This window comes from Chenopodium album, chromosome 17 (assembly GCF_948465745.1).
Source record: "Chenopodium album chromosome 17, dcCheAlbu1.1, whole genome shotgun sequence".
In the NCBI taxonomy this organism is placed as follows: domain Eukaryota; kingdom Viridiplantae; phylum Streptophyta; class Magnoliopsida; order Caryophyllales; family Amaranthaceae; genus Chenopodium; species Chenopodium album.
In genome coordinates this window covers 36,127,449-36,151,305 of record NC_137850.1, presented here as the reverse complement: position 1 = coordinate 36,151,305, position 23,857 = coordinate 36,127,449, and the positions used below count along the sequence as shown (strand labels likewise).

At 32.2% G+C, this 23,857-nt stretch overlaps 2 protein-coding genes across 2 annotated transcripts; both read right to left on the bottom strand.

Annotated features, from left to right (window-relative positions):
• Nucleotides 1–985: 985 nt before the first annotated feature.
• LOC145589297 (glycosyltransferase BC10-like) lies at nt 986–2,409 on the bottom strand. Its single transcript, XM_081645818.1, has 2 exons — nt 1,843–2,409; nt 986–1,630 (listed from the first exon to the last, which is right to left on the bottom strand). Exons 1-2 carry the CDS (start codon nt 2,407–2,409, stop codon nt 986–988), a joined length of 1,212 nt encoding a protein of 403 aa, XP_081501944.1.
• Nucleotides 2,410–17,228: 14,819 nt separating this feature from the next.
• Nucleotides 17,229–18,616, bottom strand: LOC145587864 (glycosyltransferase BC10-like). Its single transcript, XM_081644536.1, has 2 exons — nt 18,065–18,616; nt 17,229–17,858 (listed from the first exon to the last, which is right to left on the bottom strand). The coding sequence occupies exons 1-2, from the start codon at nt 18,614–18,616 to the stop codon at nt 17,229–17,231; spliced, it is 1,182 nt and encodes a 393-aa protein (XP_081500662.1).
• Nucleotides 18,617–23,857: the final 5,241 nt, after the last annotated feature.

The window sequence follows — 23,857 nt, the reverse complement described above, 5'->3', positions numbered from 1 at the left end:
TTAATTAAGTTAAATTTTTTTTTTTTTTGGTGTTTAGAGAGCCACAAGGGCGGGGTGAGAATCGATCCCAATATCTCCTGGAACCGGGAGGGAAGCTCTAACCACTTGAGCTATCCCTCACTCTCAATTAAGTTAAATTATTATCTAAATGAATTCTGATTTAGTTGTTTAATTGTGTTTATGATATCTTGAGTAAGGGTATTTGAGTAACTTTATTTACAAAAATTTACTAAAAAGAAAAGAATGAGAAAGTTGCATCTAATGTGAAATTTCCATTTTTGACAAAAGTTGTAAATAATATGTTCCACAGGTAGTATATCATCTTTGAGCATAAAGCTATTTGCTCCGAGCAAAGGTGATCAGTGGGCCATATATTAGGTTCAGTCCAGAACTGGCCCAAACTAAGCTATAAACTGGCTGGCCTAAAGCTGCAGGTCCATGTTTATTGTACATTTGTACCAATTGGTGTGGTCCAACTTTGCTATTAGTATTACATTTCTTACTGCCCATTTCATAACAAGGTGAAGGTTGTAATTTGTAAATGCATGTATCAAAGTGATCAAAGTGGATTCTCTTGTATATACGAAGTATTAAACATTGAGTACTTAAAGTCTATAACACACAAAAGTTGATTCTTTATATTACTAGTGTTAGATTTTCTGTGCATGTTTTGACCTGCACATTGATCATTTTCTTTTGGTTGAAACTTGTCATTGATTATTTTACGCTTCAAGTCTTCAACCAGTTAAATTTATTGACGATCATGATTTTCAAATTTTTTAGTAGTATTATTTTAATTAAAATGTAGCATTTGTATTCGGAAAATATGGTATCATATTGGTCAACAAATTAAATGAACCTGATCGATGTAGTTTATTTTTATTTTGCGAAACAAATGAACTAGATGTAATACATACAACTTTGCAATGTAGGAAACAATAGTATTAAATATAGATGACTTACTCTTTACCTTAATTAATATTATTCAGCCAAACAATGTAGAACTAATCTCCAACAACAGCTTAATACTATTAGGAGCAAATTTGCGAGCAAAAAGATAACACATGTTAGTAATTTGGCCACCAATAGTACAATTATCCCTGAACCTCATTTCTTGAATCATATTTGCTGAAATATTAGACCTTGATCCGAACATGGTAGGATGGCGGTTGCCTTTCCATTCAGTCCAAGTCAAGCTCCAATTCGAGTTGCGCTCTGGATGATTAAGCATAACCAAAATCTGAACATAATGCTCATCTTGATTCTGACAAGGCGAACTACAATGATCTCGAAACACAGGGTAGTATTTGGTGTCCGAAAGGATGTCTATGGATAAAACTCGGTCCATGACAACCCATTGAGCACCCTTCTGCCACTGCCATCTCTTGAGGGGTGGATCCATCTTCCCCCGCCATCTGTAAGGGCTCGACTTTTTGAAGTCAGGTTCGATTCCTACAAAGCTGAGATTAGTGTTCTTGATCAGTAGGTAGTCGTAGACTGTTGTGAAGTTGTACAAGGGGATGCAGGCTTCCGAGAGGAGGATGAATTTTTCGTTTGAGTAGTCTAGGAGTGCTGAGGCTAGTAACCGTCTTTCAGCATCGATCATTGATATGTTTGCCCACTCCACACTCTGCGCGCAATTATAATATTAGGATCCTTATATGAAGCAGCTAAAAGTACGTAGTAATATTAATCAATAACCAATCATTAAGTTATAATATTTTCCACTGATGTATATAAAGTACCATTTTAGGATATATATATTTGATGATAGATGCATTGCATACATCAAATTAAATTAGTGTAACATTTGTATCGATTGGTGTAAGAGAAGTAACGTACCTTGCTAGGAATCCTTCTACCATGGAAGACAGATTCCTTAGGCATAGGATCAGTGTAATTAGGATGAGTATGAATGTAAATAGAAAATTTATCTTCATGTCCTTTAAAGAACATCTCCCATAGAGGAGCTAAAGGCAGGGGACCTCTTGTCAAGAACATGAAGGCAAGCTTTGGAACCCGTCGAAAAGGGTACTCCGGTATCTGAGACACCAATGACCCCCGCCATAACAACTCTGCATCATCCTCTATATAATGCAGCAGTTTCTCCCCTGCAGAGTCATCCTCCTCTTCGCGTGCTGGAGGCGGGGATGGAGGGGGAGGGGGAGGCGGTGATGGTGGCGGAGGAGGCGGCGATGGTGTAGATGCTAACGCCTGAGTTACATGTTGTGAGGATGTTGATGTTGTGCATGCTATTGCTAATAACTGACTCTGATTTGTAACGTAATAAAAACTGAGGATGTAAAAACAGGATGTAATTCCAACAGACAAACCAACTACAAAAAAGACAAATTTAGACACTGAACTTGCTGTTGTTTTTTGATGTTGTTGTTGTTGATGATTTCCCATTTTTATTAATGCCCAACTTGCATAACACAAGTAATTAAACAACCATATGAATAAATGAATAAATCAAAACGGAAGTAATTACATAGTATTATACAGAAATGATAGATATTGTTGTGATGAGATATGAACATTTATGTAACATGTTAATAAACACATGGATAGATTGCTCCGTAAAAGAAGTCAAATAAGAATTGTGATGCAATAAATCGTGTATAAGGGCTAAATTAATTAAAGAGTCTTAAGTATACCAGATCTTAAGCAACCTACACTTTATGGAAAAACAAGCTTCCCTACTAATATTATTTCAGTTAGTAGCCACATAATCACAACAAGTCAACTTATCATTAAACTTAATATATTGTATATTAAGGGTAAGACTCGTTAGTCGTTAGTAGAATGCTTAATGAAAATTTCTAGACCGACTATCTTCAATGGGGTTTGATCCTTGTTATATGAATGATGTTAGTATAGGTAGTATTAAATAACATTCACTTACCATTGTAAGTTTTCAACCAATTATTACTCATTTATTACGATATTAACATGGGTCGTAATAAAACTTTAGATTTTTTTTTTTTTTTTTTTTTTGGGGGGGGGGGGGGAGTAATTAATGGGGAAGCCCCAGTTTCCCTTCTTGTAAATAAAAGCAACTTCATTAATATTTTAGTTATTTTTTGGTTGCTGACTCACTCCTCTCCCTCCTTCCCTTCTCTCTCCTGCTTCCTTCTTCTGCCGCTTATCAACGCGACAATGGTGGAATCGTTACCCAGATTTGACAACAAGCCACCACCACAGCATAGACCAACTCCAACCCACCATCTTGACAGCCATTTCCGGCTGAATTCTACGAAAACCCTAAGAAAAAAGTGGATAAAGAAAGGGCATTGTTAACTCTAAAGAGTAGTTTTTTTTTTTTTTAACCTCAAAAGCTGCTTCAATGGTGGAGAGAAAGGTGCTTCAATGGAGGAGAGAAGCTGCTTCAATGGAACAACCAAATATGTTAGTAATTGTGCAAAAGGAGAAAAAAAATAGAAAATTACATTTTAATCCCTATTTTGCTATCTGAAAAGACAAGTTTATCCCTATAAGATACATTCCACGTTTATCAAGAATAGAAACATGAAATTACTCGTAATTAAACCTGAGAATTGAAGTAGATAACAGTGACAATTGTATGTGTGTTAAGTCCATGGGCACCTTGAGCCAAGTTTTTGTTGACTTTTTCCAAGTAAAATGCATGTTATATGAAAGTTGAGCAGGATGGAGGATCAAATGAAGTCAAAGTCTTCAGGTAGAGCCTAGAAGAGGAAGCCATTTATTGACTTCATCATTTATGAAGATCCCATGCAGCATCCACAGTCCAACGGGCTCTCTTGTAAGGGATGTGATAGATTGTATTAATCAATTATGGGCTTTAACTAAAATCTTAAATTAATGGTCGAGGTCCAAAAATATGTTTTATATCTATCAACTATATTATAAGTCTTTGGTACATACCTATACGTCTTTTTAGCTATATGTATGTTTTAATTTCGAATATTGTCACTTCTATATATGAGTAATAACCTTTTCACAAAAAGTTGACAATTAGGAATACTTGTACGGAGTACTAGTTTTTAGAACACTTTACATTTAATCAATTATCAATAATACTACCACGAAGTAGTGCCATAAGTCACTTTCCAATGATTTATTCCGAACATGAGAATTGAGGCAACATCAATTACAAATGAATAGAAATCGTAATATATACTCTATGTATGATACAATTTTTCGTATTAATATGATTGAGAACAACAAAAATGACAACAACCAAACCTAGATAAATTACCAGCAACAAAAAGACAAATTTAACACTGCATTAAGCCTTACTTCCTCTGTGTTTTAATAAGTATTACAATTTGATTTTTTTCACTATTCACATAATGAATTTGACTTGATTAACTTTATAAAAAACAAATGTTATTGTATAATATATTGTTGGATTAGTTATAACATATACTTTCATAATATCAATTTTCCTACTCCCTCCGTCCCTAAATTACATTCCTACTTCTAGCATTTATTCCTCACATAATAGAGAGAAGTAGGAATATAATTTAGGGACGGAGGGAGTATAATTTTATTAACATATGATTAGATAAATTAATGGTCAAAGTCGTGTATCGACATGTGTGTTTGGTCAAAATGTAACACTTATTAAAACACGGAGGGAGTATAAGATTAGCTAAAAACGAAAGACAACAATTATCATTTTTCCCAATAAATAAAAATCATCTTTCCAAAATATCAACAAATACAAAATAAAAATATAGAATAAAAAACCATCGTCGCGTATTCTGTAATAATTTCCATAATAATTCTCACCCTTTTAAAAATTACATGCGATAACTCTTAGGAATATTTTGTTTGGATAATTTATATTCTCTAGTTTAATTACTTACTAGCTTAAGGCCCGTGTCATGCACGGTAAGTTTAATTTTTGTAAGAATATCTAACAAATAAAATCTGATAAAACATACACATCAAATATAGAAATTATCATGTCATAATCTATATTAATAGGCAAGCAACACATTAAACAAAAATGAAAATTTGAGCTACCTAAACCCGAGAATTTTTCCAGGCGAGGCTTGGTTTGATCGAGTCCAGTTGGCTATATTAATAAATACTTATTTATAAATGAATTTTTAATAAACATCAAAAATTAATCAAACAACAGACTAAAATTAATTGATATTTTACCTTTTCCTAGAATTAGACATATGATATAATTGTCAAACACAACATTTATTTCATAGCTATACTATACTTTATAAGTCCTTAATTTGTAATAATATATACGTAGTAGTAAAATTTCAGATAATTAATTTGAACCTATAGTCCTATTGAAAAAAAAATATTAGCTAAAGGAATTGGAAAAAATTAAGTGTTTTTTTTTTAAAGTAATATCTTTACCATCTATTATATGAATCAATTTATTATTACTTTTTTCGACAAAATTTAATAATACTCCATTTAAAAATAAAGACAACATAAAAGATTTGGAATGATATTATTATAGAATCAATATCAAATATTAACAAAAAAAATTGTCATAAAGATAACATAAAATATTTAAAATGATTTTATTATAGAATCTAATATTAACAAAAAAAAAAAAGTTAAAAGGGGAAAGGGAGTTTTGGAGGGAAAAAACAACACCACAATATGACACGTGTCACCCCCGGTGTCTGTTTTAGTATTTAGGGCCTGTTCACATTTACTGAACCGAGTTGAACTGAACTGATTGAAGCTGAACTGAACTGAATTGAACTGATTGGAGTTGAACTAAACTGAACTGAGCTGAGCTAAGCTGAGCTGAGCTGAGCTGAAATAAATATTTTATGAGAGAGGGAAATTAGGAACTGAAATGAATTGAATTGAATTGAACTGAAATTAAGTAAATGTAAACAGGCCCTAAGTTGTTATTGATTTGTCTTTAGGACTATTAATCGCCACGTTTTTTGAACTTTTAAAAATAGTGTGTGGATATTTACATCCATAAAAATATTTATACGGATTGTATATTTTTCCTCATGAATATTGTCAACAATTAAATTTTTGATTTAAGGTGAAATCAAAAGACATCCCGAACATGACAAATTATCGTTAGCCAGAAGTGTACAGAAAATCTTAACCAACTATATTTCAACAAAAGTAATGATAATAAAATACACCATATTATATGATAAAACAACACGTATACAAACTCTTATCACCATTATTAATTGCAAAAAAAAAGACCATAACAACTATGGAATATGGAGTACAGTACAAAATAACATTAGGAATTCAGAATTCTCATCACTAGCTGTGGATAAGAAACTTATAGCAAAAGGATCGAGGAAGCCCAAATTAATCTAATCCACATTTTAATTTATCTCATCTCATAACTTTATGCATTAATTTTTTATTATTTTATTTTTATTAGTTAAACGATAAAAGAAATACGATATATTATAAAAGGAGATATATTTACAGATTTATCTCGGAGATTAACTTAAACTTTCCGAAAAGGGCTGGTTATAGAAAATTTTCATTATTTATTTATACTCGGTTATAAACCTCAACAAAAGTGCCCCTCACCCATGTAAATTGGATCACAATTCAAGTATATCCACCAAATACAACGTACTGTATGTATCTCATTTGAGTGGAATTTGGATTTTCCAAACTCAACTTCATACTCCCTCCATACTTTTGTTAGAGTCCCATTTTTAACAAAGGACGGAGGGGGTATCTGTCACCGGCAGCATCGACGAAGGAACTGCGGCAGGCCGGCAGCCCCCCACCCACCCACCGAGACGGATCGGGCCACAAGAGAGGCAAGGCTGCTCAAATTAATTCCGGCGAGAACTCCTTCACGCGCGGCGCAAGTTTCCGGCGAGGGAGGACTTCCATGTCTCACCAAAACGTCCATGCCCACAGGCCTATGGCGACGAAGGTGCGATTCTAGATCTTAATTTTAATTTTAATTTTTGCAGTTTACTGATTTTTTTTTTTTTTTTTCTAATTTAAATTTGATTGGTGTAATTATTTTCAGAATATATGTTTAATTGAGTATGTTTTATATTTGATTAAATAAGGTATTCAAGTGAATTATGATTATGTTTAAGTAAGTATGTCTGATTATTTTGGTTGTCAAATAAAATGATGGAAATTTCAAGTTATTGTTATATTGTGAATGTTAGGTATGTTCCTTTGTAAATGATGTTGTATGTTAAAATATCATTATTTGATGTTGAATTAAGTTAAATTAATCAAAATTTGAATGTCAATAATTCAAAATGAAATTAAATCTTTGTAATCCTTAATTAAGAACATTTAAATGTACTATGTTTCAATTTATCTATTATGCATGTTATGAATATTATTAGGTAGGAAATTGAATAAAGTTCGAAAATGAATTAGATTGAGTATATATTTGAATAAGAAGTTAATTAAGGGACTATTTGGTTAAACTTCTTGGAATGAGCTGGAATGAATTCCGGTTTTATTTAAGTATGGAATCTCATACATGGGTTTTCTAACTCCACCTCATTTCCTTGGAATCTCATACTCACTATCTCCCAAGGATTCATAATCCATACTACCACTCTACCACTCAAGGATGAGAATCTATTCCATGATTAGGGGTGTCCATTCGGTATTCTGTTTGGATTTAGTCTAAATCTGATCTAATCCGAAATATAATTCGGTTTTTAATTTTCAATCCGATCCGAACCGAATTTCTCTCTCAATCCAATCCGAATTAAATTTCAGTTATTTGGATCCGATCCGAAAATCCAAATTTTAATATATTTTTTTAGCGCCTAATACAACTATGAAAATTAAGCTTTAATATAAATATAAGTCTTCAAAATCATGATTAAAATAAATAGTTCAACATCAAGTCATTTAATTAATTAATACAAAGTTCGGATCCGATCCGAATTGATAATTCGGTTTGGATTGGATTAGATTTCGGTTTTAATCCAAATTATGGACACCCCTATCCATGATTAAATCAAACAACTTTAGATTGATATGGGATATAAAATCCATACTACCCAAGTATGAGAATCCATACCATTTCATTCCAACTTAGTGAACCAAACGACCTCTTAAATGTTTTATTTTATATTGTTATCAATAGCCACCGCCGTTGAAACGCTATTGTATTGACTATGGTGATGACGATGACTTTGACACTGTTTTCTAGAGGGTTGACTACATCCGTTAGGAGGGTGAGAGAGGCGGAGAGACTCCGAGCTGCATCAGATGTGGCTCAATCTGACTTAGGTAGTGGTGCTCTGTGCTCATTCTCTCCGTTGAGTCCGGTGAGGATGCTGATGAGATTGAGGGTTCCATGGGGAGTACGAGTTGAGTGAGCTTTTGCTTTATGGTTCTCAATGTTTCACACAAGATGATTACCAAAGTTAGAGTGCAAAGACAGATTGCTCTCCCTCGATTAATCTCTCCAACTTAGACCCCCACTAGACCATACAATTGCCTGATGACAAGGATTTGCTTCGTGTTGGCATCAACTTTTACAATACTACCCCTGGAAAGACCTTGTTGAGATACGAACCGAACAAGGCACACCTCCTAGTGATGCATATGGTCACGCAGCATAAGAATACTTTTGTTGTAATATATGAAGTATTTTCAAGGCTATATTGAAATTAAAATAAGAAAATCGAAAAGATGATCTTATAACAATGAAAGAGTACGGTGTGTCGTGATGCAAATCACTAACTTGAAAACTAAATTCTGGCGCAATCGGGGTGCATAATTGTATTTGCCAGCACGTTCCCTAAGGTTAACACACCACTTCCACACAAAGACACATTTAGGTGGAAGGTTCGAGCCAAGTAACTTATGCCCAATATAGATTATGTGTTTAAGCAAAATTGTGTTTGATATGTATTTCTTGTGTGTTTGATCAGAAAAATAACCTCCAATTTATAATGAAGATTGAAGAAGATGGAAGATCAAGGAGGAATCTCAATAACAAAATAAAATTAGAATAATCATGGCGATTAAAACACCATAATCAGCCTTTTAAATGGGGGATTACAAGAAATTAACCAAGAAAAGGAATCCAAGGGAACCGTTGGAGTCCAACGACAAACTCGCGCCCGATCGAGCAGACACTCCCTTTTTCCAGATGTCTTCTCGCGCCTGGTCGGGCGGGTCTCGCCCGGTCGGGCGCTCGGTCGAGCGGAGCTCGCCCGATCAGGCGGCGGAACTCCAGAATTTTACGACTCTTCTCGCGTCCGGTCGGGCGATGTCCGCCTGATCGGGCACCCATATCTGACCCTTTAAATTTCCTTTTTTTATTTCCAACAATCCCCCCTTAATGAAAGAAAAGCCAACGAAAGATGAGGATAAGCAACATATTGTGCATAAGAGGAGATCAATAAATAACACTTAGATATTATATAAGTAATTTGAAATCTAGTGCTTAGTGAAATGAGGCAATGAACTACAAGTCTAAGGGTGGACAAACCTTAAAACCCTTAAAACTCTTGATCATGGAGTGGACGAACCTTGAAATTCCAAGATTTAGTGCAAGACCCCCACAACACATACATCACTCCAAAAATTTACTTGAACCCCGCGAACAAATATGGTCTTTTACAGCCAAGCATATTCACCTTAGGTCTAGTGGAAGCTCTAGGAAATCCGCCCAAGTTTTCCATAGAAGATGGCTAGTCTTCACAACCACATAGGTGAATCACAAGCACTTCTCAAAAGCACTTAGTCAATGGGGTTAAAACATGTTCCTAAAAACTTTAACAAATGCTACATTGTAGCCATTAATCCCCACAAGACCATGGATTCATTAAAAGCTTAATGCGCAATCTCACAACAACTATAAACAACGGTGATTCCAAAGTTTTAGTGCGTCCACTCAAACATTTGGATTCATTAAGAGTCAAAGGACTCAACCTCAAACGGTGGATCAATCAAGTGCATCTCAAATAGCACCAACTTAAATGGTTTATTGATCCATTAAGAACTCGAAAGAGCTCAACCTCAATCAAGCACTACAACACATGCCATAGGGATAGGAAAGTAATGCTTTGAATCTTTCCACATGGGTTTAAAGTTTATCCCCCTCGACATTTATAAATTATCAAGGATTGTTACATGTCCCAATTATTTCCTTACCATAGTGCAAAACTATTTCGCTAGAATACTTTTCAAATAAGGAAAACTAGCATGTTACCAAAATCAACTTAATTTGCACAAATGGTTAGAAAAATATGTCATATTCACCATTATGAGGATAAAGTAACAAGACAATCCAAAACTTGAATTTCCAAAACCTTACCAATCAAGTTTAATCCTTGAAAATAACATAGCCGCCTCATTAGTGAACGTACTTCATCAACCACCAATCTCCAACACTTGTCTTTCGGAAAATTGTTAAACAACCTTTCCCGAAAGATAGAGTATTTCACAACTTTTGTACCTAAAAATATACTTAGTAAAAGATGAAGCAAAACCAACGTTAAAAATCATTCACTAATAAAATTTGTAAAATATTATACTACAATCATTTCACAAAAATATGCTATGTAAAAATAAATAGCAATGCATGTCACTATTTATCATCACATAGCTAGACGTATTAGCATACCCCACTCAAGACATACTTTAAGACCTCCTTAAAGTACACATAATTCATGCTAAAACATATTCCATTCAAATGATGATATGAACAACAAATATCATATCATCGCAAAAAAATTTCCAATCGCAAAACATGTATGACACTTTGGAAAGAACCAAAAACTCATAATGATATTATTATTCTCAAAATAATAAAACATATTGTCATAATCCAAATCGTGAAAATTACTCAACAAAATTGGAAAGATAAGAAGTTCAAAAAAGTTGTTAACTACAAATCACATGTGATTCTCAACACTACCACACTACTCACATTGTAGACATACAACAAATATATTACCTTGAATCAAGTAGTGAGAAGCAAACTTAATCATAAGTATTAGATCCTCACAAGGTACTAACCAAATTCTTGTACTACTTTCTAGGTAATAAACTTAAGTCAATTCACACTTGAACTTTCAACTCACATTTCTTATCTTTAAAATGGAACTCTCCAATAAATTCACATAAGTCACCACTTAGAAGGCTTAACAAACTTCAACCACTAAAAGGAAGCTTATCATCAAGGATAAGGATCCAAAATAAATAAGTCATCTAAGTAAGACCTACATTGTTCCATTAAGACAAGAAAATCAAAGTAACCTTTACTCACAAGTTTAGCCTTGAACACTTCCAACAACACTTAGAGAATTGACATTGAAAAACTTTAGAAGAAATTTTAGAAAGCATACTCCATAAAAAGATAGGAGAACTCTAATCATGTTAGAAATAATCTAACTTATTCTCAATAATTTCTTCCAAGGTAAACAATCACTCACATCATCAATTCATTAAGTTAAGGAACCACTCTTCAAACATAGAGATATCAAAACAACAAATCAAGGCAAACAAATAATAATGTTTAGCATAACTAGTAGTCACTTTCATGCTTTGCATCAAATAATAGAAAGGTCTAATATTAATGCCTCTTATTCCTTAGGTAGTCAACTTGTTCACTCAATAAACAAAATAAATATATAGAAGAAAATATAACAATCAGACATGAGAATTCCAATATGCATAGCCAATCACTTGGTATATGTATAAACATGGCATAAAGCATAAAATTGCTAAAAACGAATTATTATAGTAAAGGAGATAATTCAATTGTGATGCATGGAGATTGCCAAATATTATGGTATATGGAGATAATCTAATAATCCAACAATAAATCCAACATTGTGGTGTATGGAGATAAACCAACATTCACATACAAAGTCATGGAACATCAAAAACAAGTTAAGATATTCCACAAACCAAGACTTTAAGTCCAATACTAATTCATCATATTACTTTTTCCCCCACATTAGACGACAAAGGTCTTTTACTAAATATTGAAATTAGACATGAAAAATCTACACATTTCACATGGGGCTCATAAGAACTAAATTCCTACAAAAAAATTCTATAAACTCATAGGATCATAACCCCCACATGTCAAAGTTAAGTCTAAAATCAAAACATAGTTAATAAAGGAGAAAAGAATATGTGAACATACCTTCATGGTGCCTTTAATAATTTACCTTAGCGATCAATGATTGTGGACACCCAATTGTGTCTCCTCAAAACCAAACCCAGTGATAAATACCTTTTACGTCATTTGATTATCGAACGAAGTGAAAGTGTGAAAAGTCTAGTGATGTGGATGTTTAATAAAATATCTCTCTTTCTGTTTTTGAAAACATTTCTTTTCTTACTCTGTTTATGAAAATAGCCAGTCTAATTTAGTTTGGTTCATGATAATGATCCAATAATAGTGTAGTTAGATTGGGCTCGAAAAGAGCTTTTCAACGATATATTATAAGCCCAATTCCGATGAATAATGAGGAAGTTATGGCTTAAACTAAATTTGGGCCCAAACAAAATTTGGACCCGAAATAAATTTTATATGCGGCCCAATGATCTAGAGGAGGGTCTATTAATTATTATTCCTAAGGTTATTAGGATTGATTTTAATCTTAAGGTTCTTTTAAATTCTAATGAAATTAGGATTGATAATTATATTTCAAAGAGTTTTATTTGGAATAAAATAAGTGTTTTATGATAAACTTGATTTTAATTTGATAAACACGGAATTTGCTACTTAATCATATTAAGAAGAGGATTCCGTACAAAGCGTGTTTTATCTTTTAATTAGCATTAAACGACAATGTTTGTCGCCTGGCGCTAACATCTGTCGCCTAGCGCTGATGTCTGTCGCCTGGCGACAGATGACAGTTTTATTCCGAATAGGACTTGATTTATTTTCGGACTATTTTTCTATAGATAGGGGTCGTATCTCCCCGTTTTCAATCATCAAGAATCAAGAATCAACAATCATCTAATTCTATTCTTTCTCTCTAAAGCTATAAGCTTTCTCTCTATATTCTTTTTCTAAACCTTCCTTCTTACAAAATTCCACATTCATTAGTTCTAGATACACCTATCCAAGTTCGAAGTTGCCTTCGCTATAGAAGTGAAAGATTTATAATTTTTGAGGGTTTGGTCCCAAATCTCTCTTTCAATTATTTAATTTAATTGTTTGATTTAATATTTTCCTTGAAGTTACTAACGTGTGTATTTTGTTATTAGAAAGAGATACGAGGCATCGAAGTAAGTAGTTTAAATTGTTATTATTTTGATATAAAAATCATGCTTTAATTATTCCTGGTATCATGTTAGGATGTTTTATTGCTTCCTAGTATCATGTTTAGGATAATAACTAAAATTTCTAATATCATGCATGTTTCTATGATGCTTTCTATTTCTTTCTTAATATCATGTTAGTATCATGTTAGGAATAAAGCTTTGATCTTTATTGTTTAGTGACATGATAAGGTTTGTTATTAATCATGTTAGGATCTTACTATTATTATTAAGCTTTATTGAGATTGAATATTATGATTATGATTGTGATTATTATGTTGCTTGATATATATTATTGTTATTGCTTGATCACGCCATCTCTTGCAGGATTAAAGGGAATTTGTACTTGTAATCACGCTGAATAAGATAATTAATAATCTTGTTTAGGCTAATATGATTATAATTCAAGTGATCGCCAATAATAGTTTTGTTTGTGCATTAAAATTCAACCAACATAGATAAACAGGTTTAGGGTTAACTTATTGATTGTATGTTAGTCAGAAAGCGCACATGAATATGAGAAGAATAAAGTAGAGGCCTATTATTATGGCAGGTTCAATCTCTTTTAGGTTGGATTTGTACCTTCATCCCTGAATATCCGGTCATGGTTTCAGACCACTATAGAGTTAACGATCTCTTGGATCGTTAAGGGGTGTAACCTTCACCCTGTGAACGGTTTACAAGTTTCTAAAACTTGTTGGCGACTCTTTTGCTGTAACTTCCTTCCCTTTGGACGCCACCATGCTTAAGTGTATGATCACAGTGAGGCTCAAGTGTGGGATGCTTGAAATATTCCTTACAATGATGATAAACCCAATGACCACCACTTGTAGTGATTGTACATCCACTAAGAATTTTTAGCTTCTTGAAGCACATTTGGATTCATGTTCTTTACTTGAACCATATTGACATTATGTGGAGATTTATTAGGTATAACGTTAAAAGAAATAAAATTCTTAAGAGTTACTTTCCACACATAAAGAAATCGATAACAATACTTTAGACAAATGTCAATACTGAACCAAATTGAACCAAGTAAGAACAAGAATGAACAAAACATGCAATAAGAATTAATAACTCTTGAAAACTCTCTCTTAAGATGGACAATTAAAGAAGTAAAATAATCTAACCATTGAATTAAATAATAACTCAAACATTATCATAAAGTTAACACAACTTAGTTAACACACTAATATATAAGATAGCCACCAAAAGAATTTCAAAAGCAAAATTAATAGAAGTAGTACAATCATATATGTATATTCTTCAACAAGAACTATAAATATATGCCACAATTAAGAGTCACAAAAACAATAACCACAATAATATTCTCCTATGGAGAAAAAATACACATATGACTGTTCACAAAATAATCACATAATTCTAATTCAAAAACTTTTTATACTTAATAAATTGATATAATTATTAACACAAGTTCTCGAAAAAAAGTATGCAAAGTAAGCAGTATGAGCATGAACAAAGTTCCAAAAGCATGACATATACATATCATTGTATATATTTGCTAAAAACAATAATCTTTGATAACATACTCAACAAATATAACACATGATTCATGGTAAAATTTATAAATCCTACAAGTTAACAAGTCATAAAAATTAACCATGAATTATCTATTAACATAGACATGTAAACATTAGGTACTCAACATATTGCTAAAAGAAACTAATCTAAAGCAATGGCCTAATATTTACTTTCTCAATGAACAAAACAAGACATGTTCAAACAACCAACAAATTGGTAAATAAAGTCAATTAACATATTTCTAAGTTCAAACCACAAGTATTAGAACAAAGAAATAGAAATAATCATACCATGTAATATCACACATATATAACATGGATTATACATTAGTCTATAAACTAATAATCATGTAACAAATACTACATTATGGATAAAATAATCATTTAATATTATAATGTCAAAAATCACAACTCATATATTTGCCAAAATGATTATTAGAATTAAAATCACATGCTAATCATAATCAAATTAAAATTAGTTTAGAAGGACCTCCCTTGATTTAATTCAAGTGTCAAAGATGAGCATTCTCGGTAGTACGCCAAATTTCCTCTCCAAAAATGCAGCTCAACTTTGAAGCCATAACTCCCAAATGTGAGCAACTATCAACGATCCAACCGTTGTAAATGAAGCCTCATATGTCTCGAACAAGCTCCCAAAATTTCAGCCCAAACGGAGAACAATTGACCTTCGATCGGGGACCATTTCCGGGATTGCTCCCAGAAAAACATGAATAGAATTTTTCTTCAAAAAATAATTTTCTTTGCACATTTAATCTTTCGATCAATACTCAATTAGTAGCCAATGAAAATATATACTTTCGTTTTCAAATTGTTGTAATATAAGAAGTATTTTCAAGGCTATATTGAAATTAAAATAAGAAGATCGAAAAGATGATCTTATGACAATGAAATAGTACGGTGTGTCATAATGCAAATCACTGACTTGAAAACAAAATTGCGACACAACCGGGGTGTACAATTGTATTCGCCGGCACGTTCCCTAAGGTTAACACACCAGTTCCACACAAAGGCACTTTTTGGGTGGAAGGTTGGAGCCAAGTTATTTATACCCAATATAGAATATGTGTTTAAGCAAGCTTGTGTTTGATATGTATTTCTTGTGTGTTTGATCAAAAAAATAACCTCCAATTTATAATGAAGATTGAAGAAGATGGAAGATTAAGGAGGATTTTCAATAACAAAATAAAATCAGAATAATCATGGTGATTAAAACACCATAATCAACCTCTTAAATGGGGGGTTACAAGAAATTAACCAAGAAAATGAATCCAAGGGAACCGTTGGAGTCCAACAGACAAACTCGGGCCCGATTGGGCAGAGCTCGCCCGATCGGGCGGACACTCCCTTTTTCTAGACGTCTTCTCGAGTCCGGTCGGGCGGGTTCGCCCGGTTAGGCGCCCGGTCGGGCGGAGCTCGTCCGATCAGGCGGCGAAACTTCAGAATTTTACGAACTCTTCTAGTGCCCGGTCGGGCGATGCTCACCCGATCGGGCGCCCATATCTGACCCTTTGAGTTTCCTTTCTTTATTTCCAACATACTTCCCCTAATCCTTGTTACACTTTCCTCCTAGCAATTGTGGCAACTTGAGAATATGAGAACGAGATGGTAAGTGGTGGTGGAGATTGGTGCATAAGGTTCGCCTTTTAGACTTGCCTTTTGCAGCACCATTATGTGGATCCTCTCAACTTGTTGGCATTCCACCCCTACGACAGATATGTGCTTTTCTTGCAAACACACAAATTTTACAGTAACTTCTATGATTATCAAACGTATGCCTGCCTGCTTATGAGGAACCTGACCAGCTTATTAAAGCTCTTACGCCTCTGCTACACCCTACTCACCTCACCTCCTCCACTTCGACTAGCACCACTAGTTCACATACAGTCTCACACAGCATATATATATATATATATATATATATATATATATATATATATATATATATATATATATATATATTCAGAGGTTTAGTTCTATTCTAATATTAGTCATCTATGCTCTCTCTATATTATTCTTGTGATCTCAGTATTTAACAATTTTGAATATTTTCTGATTCCATTGCTTATTAATTACATGTGCAACTTAAATGCTAGAAGTATTACATATCCTACTGCCTATTTCATAACTAGGTCAAGGGTGTAAATGTATCAAAGTGACCAAAGTAGACAGGTTATATATTGATTTCTCTTGTAAATATGAAATATTTCTTTAAGTCTATAACACACATAAGTTGATGCTTTTATATTACCAGTGTTACATTTCTGTGCAAGTTTTGACCTGCACATTGATCATTTTTTGTTTGAAACTTTTTTTTATTTATTTATTTTTTTTATTTTTTTTATTTTTGCGAATCAAATGAACTACAACTTTGCAATGTAGGAAACAATATTAAAGGTAGAGCACTTGCTCTATCTTTACCTTGATTAATATTCACCCAAACAATGTAGAACTAATCTCCAACAATTGCTTAATACTATTAGGAGCAAATTTGCGAGCAAAAATATAGCACATGTTAGTAAATTGGCCACCAATAGTACAATTATCCCTGAACCTCATATGTTGAATCAAATCTGCTGAAATATTAGACCTTGGTCCGAACATAGTAGGATGGCGGTTGCCCTTCCATTCAGTCCAAGTCAAGCTCCAATTTGAGTTGCGCTCTGGATGATAACGCATGACCAAAATCTGAACATAATGTTCATCTTGGAAACTACCATGATCTCGAAACACTGAGTAATATTCGTTGTCCGAAAGGATGTCTATGGATAAAACTCGGTCCATGACAACCCATTGAGGACCCTTGTACCACTGCCATCTCTTGAGGGGTGGGTCCATCTTGCCCCGCCATCTGTAAATGCTGGACTTTTCGAAGACAGGTACGATTCCTACGAAGCTCAGATTGTTCTTGATCAGTAGGTAGTCGTAGATTGTTCGGAAGTTGTACAAGGGGATGCAGGCTTCCGAGAGTAGGATGAATTTTTCGTTTGAGTGGTCTAGCATTGCTGAGGCTAGTAATCGTCTTTCAGCATCGATCATTGATATGGTTCCCCACACCACAATCTGCACTTTTAATCATTAGGATTGCATATAAGAAGCTAAAGTAGTAAGTAATATTAATCAATAACCCAATCATTAAGTTATAGTCTCGTAATGTACGGAGTACCATTTTAGAATATATATTTGATGATGCATTGTAAACATCAAATATGATAAATGATCAAATTAAATCAGTGTACGTATCGATTGATGTAAAGGAACTAACGTACCTTGCTAGGAATCCTTCTACCATGGAAGACAGAATCCTTAGGCATAGGATCAGTGTAATTAGGATGAGTATGAATGTAAATAGAAAATTTATCTTCATGTCCTTTAAAGAACATCTCCCATAGAGGAGCTAAAGGCAGGGGACCTCTTGTCAAAAACATGAAGGCAAGCTTTGGAACACGTCGAAATGGGTACTCCGGTATCTGAGGCACCATTGACGCCCGCCATAACAACTCTGCATCATCCTCTATATAATGCAGAAGTTTTTCCCCTGACTCTTTCTCCTCTTCGCGTAGTGGAGGCAGGGATGGAGGGGGAGGGGGAGGCGGTGATGAGGGTGTCAATGGTGTAGATGCTAACACCGCCTGAGTTACATGTGAGGATATTGATGTTGTGCATGCTGTTGCTAACAACTGATTCTGATTTGTAACGTAATAAAAACTGAGGATGTAAAAACAGGATGTAATTCCAACAGACAAACCAACTACAAAGAAGATAAATTTGGACACAGAACTTGATGTTGTTTTTTGATGTTGTTGCTGATGATTTCCCATTTTTATTACATCCCAAGTTGCAAAACACAAGTAATTAAACAATCTTATGCATGAATGAATGAATGAATAAATCGAAACGGAAGTAATTACATAATCTAAGGAGCAAGGGAGAAAAAAAAGTTGAAAAATTCTTCAACAAACACTAAAAAGCACGAGTAGAAATGTGAAGAGATAAGAACATGTAACATGTTTATATAGTCATGGATTGCTCCGTAAAAGAAGTGAAAAAAAGACTTGTAATGCAATAAATCGTGAATAAGGCCAAATTTGTTGAAGAGTTTCAAGGATACCGGCCAGATCTTAAGCAACCTACACTTTTTATGTAAAACAAGTAAGCTAGTCCACTCCTAACATATATTATTTCAGTTAGTAGGCAACTAGGCACATAATCACAAGAAGTCAATTTGTTATTAAACTTAATATAATATGTATTAAGGGTAAGACTCGTTAGTCCTTATGATTAGTAGAAAGCTTAATGAAAAGCTCTATCCCAACTATCTTCAATGGGGTTTTATTCTTGTAATATGAATGATGATGTTAGTATGGATAGTATTAAATAACATTCACTTACCATTTCAATTAGAGAGCAGGGGATATCTCAAGTGGTTAGAGCTTTCCTCTTAATTCCAAGAGATCTTGAGATCAATACTATTCACCGGTTTTTATGGCTCTCTAAACACCATAAAAACTTACCATTTCAATCAATTATTATTACGATGTTAATATAGGTCGTAATAAAACTTAAGGGTTTTTTTTATTATTATTTTCTTATTGTTTTTTATAAATGGAGTAATAAAACTTAAGAATTTAGTAAGGTAGATAACAACGACAATTGTATGTGTTAGGTCCATGGGCACCTTGAGCCAATTTTTTGTTGACTTTTTCCAAGCAATGCGTTGTGAAATTTTATACTATATGATAGTTGAGCGGAATTGAGGATCAAATGAAGTCAAAGTCTTCAACTTGAAGAGGAAGCCATTTATTGACTTTATGAATGATATGGCTTACACAATATTCTAGTCTTTGGTACTCTCTTTGTGACTTTGTGTTTATATAATACAAGTGGTACACTTTGATCGGCACATAGATTTAGACAATTTAATTTACTTAAATAAATTAAGAGGTAAAGGTGATTCGAGTTTTAAAAATTGTGAAAGAAAGATTGTGGGGTTATTAGTTTATTGAAAGTAATGAACGTGAGTGAAAAAAATAATAAAAATGCAGTAGTGAATTTAGGTGAGGATCATGAAATGAGAGAGTTATATTCTCCACAATCGTATTAATTGATGTGTAACACTAATTTAAAAAATACAGAGGAGTATGTCCTTTTAGTTAACGTATGTTTAAATTTCAAATATTGTCACTTCTATAATGAGTAATAAATCTTTTCACAAAAAGTTCACAATTAGGAATACTTGTACTAGTTTTTGGATCACTTTACTATTATTAATACGAAATAGTTGCTTAAGTCACTTTCCAATTATTTATTCCGAATATGAGAATCGAGGCAGCATCAATTACAATTTACAAATGGATAGAAAACGTAATACTCCGTCAACGCTCGGTCAAAACTGAGTTAGCTCGACTCGAATTCGACTCAACTCGAGATGTTAACGAGCACGAGTTGAGCAAGCTCTAACTCGACTCGATAAGCTCGTAAGCAACTCGATAATATAATATTAATATAGAATTTACAAACAAAGTTACTATCTTTAAACAAATTTGACACTTATTAAGCCTTAATTTATGTCATAAAAAAAGAAAGAGTAAATTTTTAATAAAATCTATATATAATAAGGAAAACAATATAAATTGAACAAAAAATAAATAAAGGCATATAATAATAGAAGGACCAAAATTTTAACGAGCAGATTGTGAGGTACTCGACTTGACTCGAAATTGCTCGAAACTTTAGCGAGCACAAGTTGACCACATGTAAAAAGTTTTCGAGTTGAGTCGAGCACCCCTCATCTCGTAATCGACTCAGCTCGATAAGCACCCCTAATCAAAACCTTACTATAAATTCTTTTAAAAAAAATACTCCCTTCGTCCCCTTTGATAGTCCCTTATGAGCATTTTTCACGGGAATTAATAAACACAAATAAGAATAGTAAAAGTATATTGAAAAAGTAAATTGATATTAGTAATGCAAAAAAGTAGAGAGAGAAAGTAATAAAAGTACATAGGAAAACAAAATTTACATGGAAAAGTTAAATTTGCACAAATATTGTTGCAAATTGGAGGAAATTTTGGTAAAAAATTAATATTTATGGTTGTTGGAAAAGGCAAATGGGGTGAACATTTTGGGACTAAAATTTGCCCATAAAGACCCTATCATTTGGGGACGGAGGGAGTATATAAATAATTAAATCTCTCAAATTGATTGATATCTTCCTCATAATTTTGTGGTTTGGTTTCATTGAAGAGGTTACATTCTTTGAATTCTTGATAAGTTGATATGGAGGTCATTCGTTGGATACTTGGATGCCTTCGTGTAGAACATGGTATTTCTTGTCATATCTAAACTAATCAATCAATATCAATAATCTATCTATTTATATACTATATTAAAAGACAAAAGCCTCAATGTAATACTGACAAATGTCACTCCCTTATTTGCTTGTCTTATTTATATAAATATTTCTAATAGCATAGTTATTTTTGTTAAACTTCAAACTTCAATCTATCAATAAAAAGCAATTTCTATACATTCATAAGATTTTCATGATTTCCTAACAAAATTTTGTATTTTATTTTTAGGTTAATTTTTAAATTACCACCCAAAAATGTATCCATTTTCAAAATGATCACCCGTTAATTTTTTATTTTTATTTTACCACCCCTTAAATTAAAAAAAAAAAAAAAAAAAAAAAAAAAAAAAAAAAAAACCTACTTAGATTACCACCATTTCAAAATTCCGTTGGATTTCTCTTATGTGGGCCCCACCTAACGATTTTTAGTGATAACAGGAAGAAGATGATCAATAGTAGTGGCAATTCAAACAACAAACTCTTGATTTTTTTTTAGTTGTTTTCTTTTGGTTTTAGGTTGTCTTATACTCAATAAACTGGTTTAAGGGGGAGTTGGAGTGAAGACAGGGCTGATTATAATACTTAGACATAGCCGTTACTAACCGTTAGGTAGGTCCACAGAACAGAAATCCACCGGAACTTTGAAATGGGTGGTAATCTGAGTAGTTTTTTATTTAAAGGGTGGTAAAATAAAAATAAAAATTAAACTGGTGGTTATTTTGAAAATGGATACATTTTTTAGTGGTAATTTAAAAAATTTCCTTATTTTTAGCAATAAATTATACTATATGTATTGTAATTCTTTAATGTTACCCGTAATTTTTATAATGGTGTAACTATGTAGATTTACTTACTCTAATACTACAAATAACTAATAATATCTTTCCAACATTTACTTCATCTATTTACAAATGTCATCAAGTTACAGAATAAATAGTGTTATAATTAATTTTATCGGTTGTTGTACTCCTTGACAAATATTGAATATTAAGTTGAAATGTTGCTTTAAAAAATATTAGAAACTTGAATATAAATTTAACTTTAATTGTCCCTTCAATTTCTGTACAATGTCTCTTACAATGACATTTTTTTTTTTACATAAGAAAAATTGAAGCAAAAATCAGTCCAAACGAGAAAAATACAAGTTAAATTAGACATTTGATAGGAAAATATATATAGGAGTAAAATGTTTTACAACAACTACTCGTGTTTAAAACTGTAATATTCGTACATTGACAATGTCAATACTTTTAAGAATTTTGAGAAAAAAAATATTATTTTGATTCAAAATAAAATTGTGCATTGCACGAGTGCGATACTAAATATATAACCATTATTGGAAATAATTTTATGTTGTTCTATATATAGTAATGTTGTAATTAGAATATTCTAATTTACATCAATCAATTAAATTATACTATAAGACATAACAAATCAATCAATCACTGATTCGTTTATCTAATATTTGTAATGAGATAACAAAGACTTGATATATTTTGGGAAATTGGCTTAAAATAATACCAACTATCAACGATGTGTGCAAAATAATATAAATTCAATTATTTGCTAAAAGTAGTACCACCTTTTGAGTTATATGTGCAAAATAGTACGCCTGTCACCATAAAAGAATCGCGAGATATATTTCGTCTATATTTATTATTATTATTATTATTATTACTACTACTACTATTATTATTATTGTTGTTGTTGTTGTTGTTGTTGTTGTTCTCTTTTCAAAATACATATTATGTTGACAGTTTCCTTTACAGTACAATCCAAATTAATAATGCCCCACTTCTTTATTAGGTTTTTTTTTTTTTTTTTTTGAATTGACAATATGTATTTAAATTATTTTTTTCAAAATACCTAAAGTAATTCTACTACCATATAATAGTAAATTTGGTAATTAAATGCATTAATATTTTGATATAATTAGTTTTCAAAAATTGTTTAAAAAATCCAAAATTTTCCCCACAGTATTTTGGTTGGTCAATTTGGAAAAATTTTGGATTTTTTAAACTAATAATATCAACATAATAATGCATTTAAATACCTTATTTACTATTGTGTGATAGTAAAATTACTATAGGTATTTTGAAAAAAAAATATTTAAATACATATTGACAATTTTAAAAAAAAAAAAAAAGTCTAACAAAGGGGTAGGGTATTATTAATTTGGATTATAAAGAAAATTGTTACATAATAATATGATACATATTTTGAAAAGAAATTGAAAATTAATTAAAAAAAAGTATTATAATAAATATAGACGAAATATTCCTCGAAATACATTTTCGGTGACCGACATACTATTTTGCACATACAGTACAAAAGGTGGTACCACTAATAGCAAATAGTTAATAATTGGTATTATTTTAAGCCAATTTTCCTATATTTTGTTGCATATTTTTGGTTAGTTTTTGTTATATAAATTATATTGAATTCAAAAAATATTTTATTGAGTTTGATTGATTCCAAATAATTTATTACGAAAAGTTGATCAATATGTTCCTAGCCAAAAATATGTCAAAAAATTATATATAGTGTGTAAGATATAAGGTTATTATTGTGTCTATAGATTTGGTGACTGCGACGAGTAAAACAAATATTAGATTATATAACTACTGAAGCGAATGATATTGACACAAGCTATCTATCTATAGCAGATAGATTATTGAAGCGGATGATATGACGAGAAAAAATTTAGTTT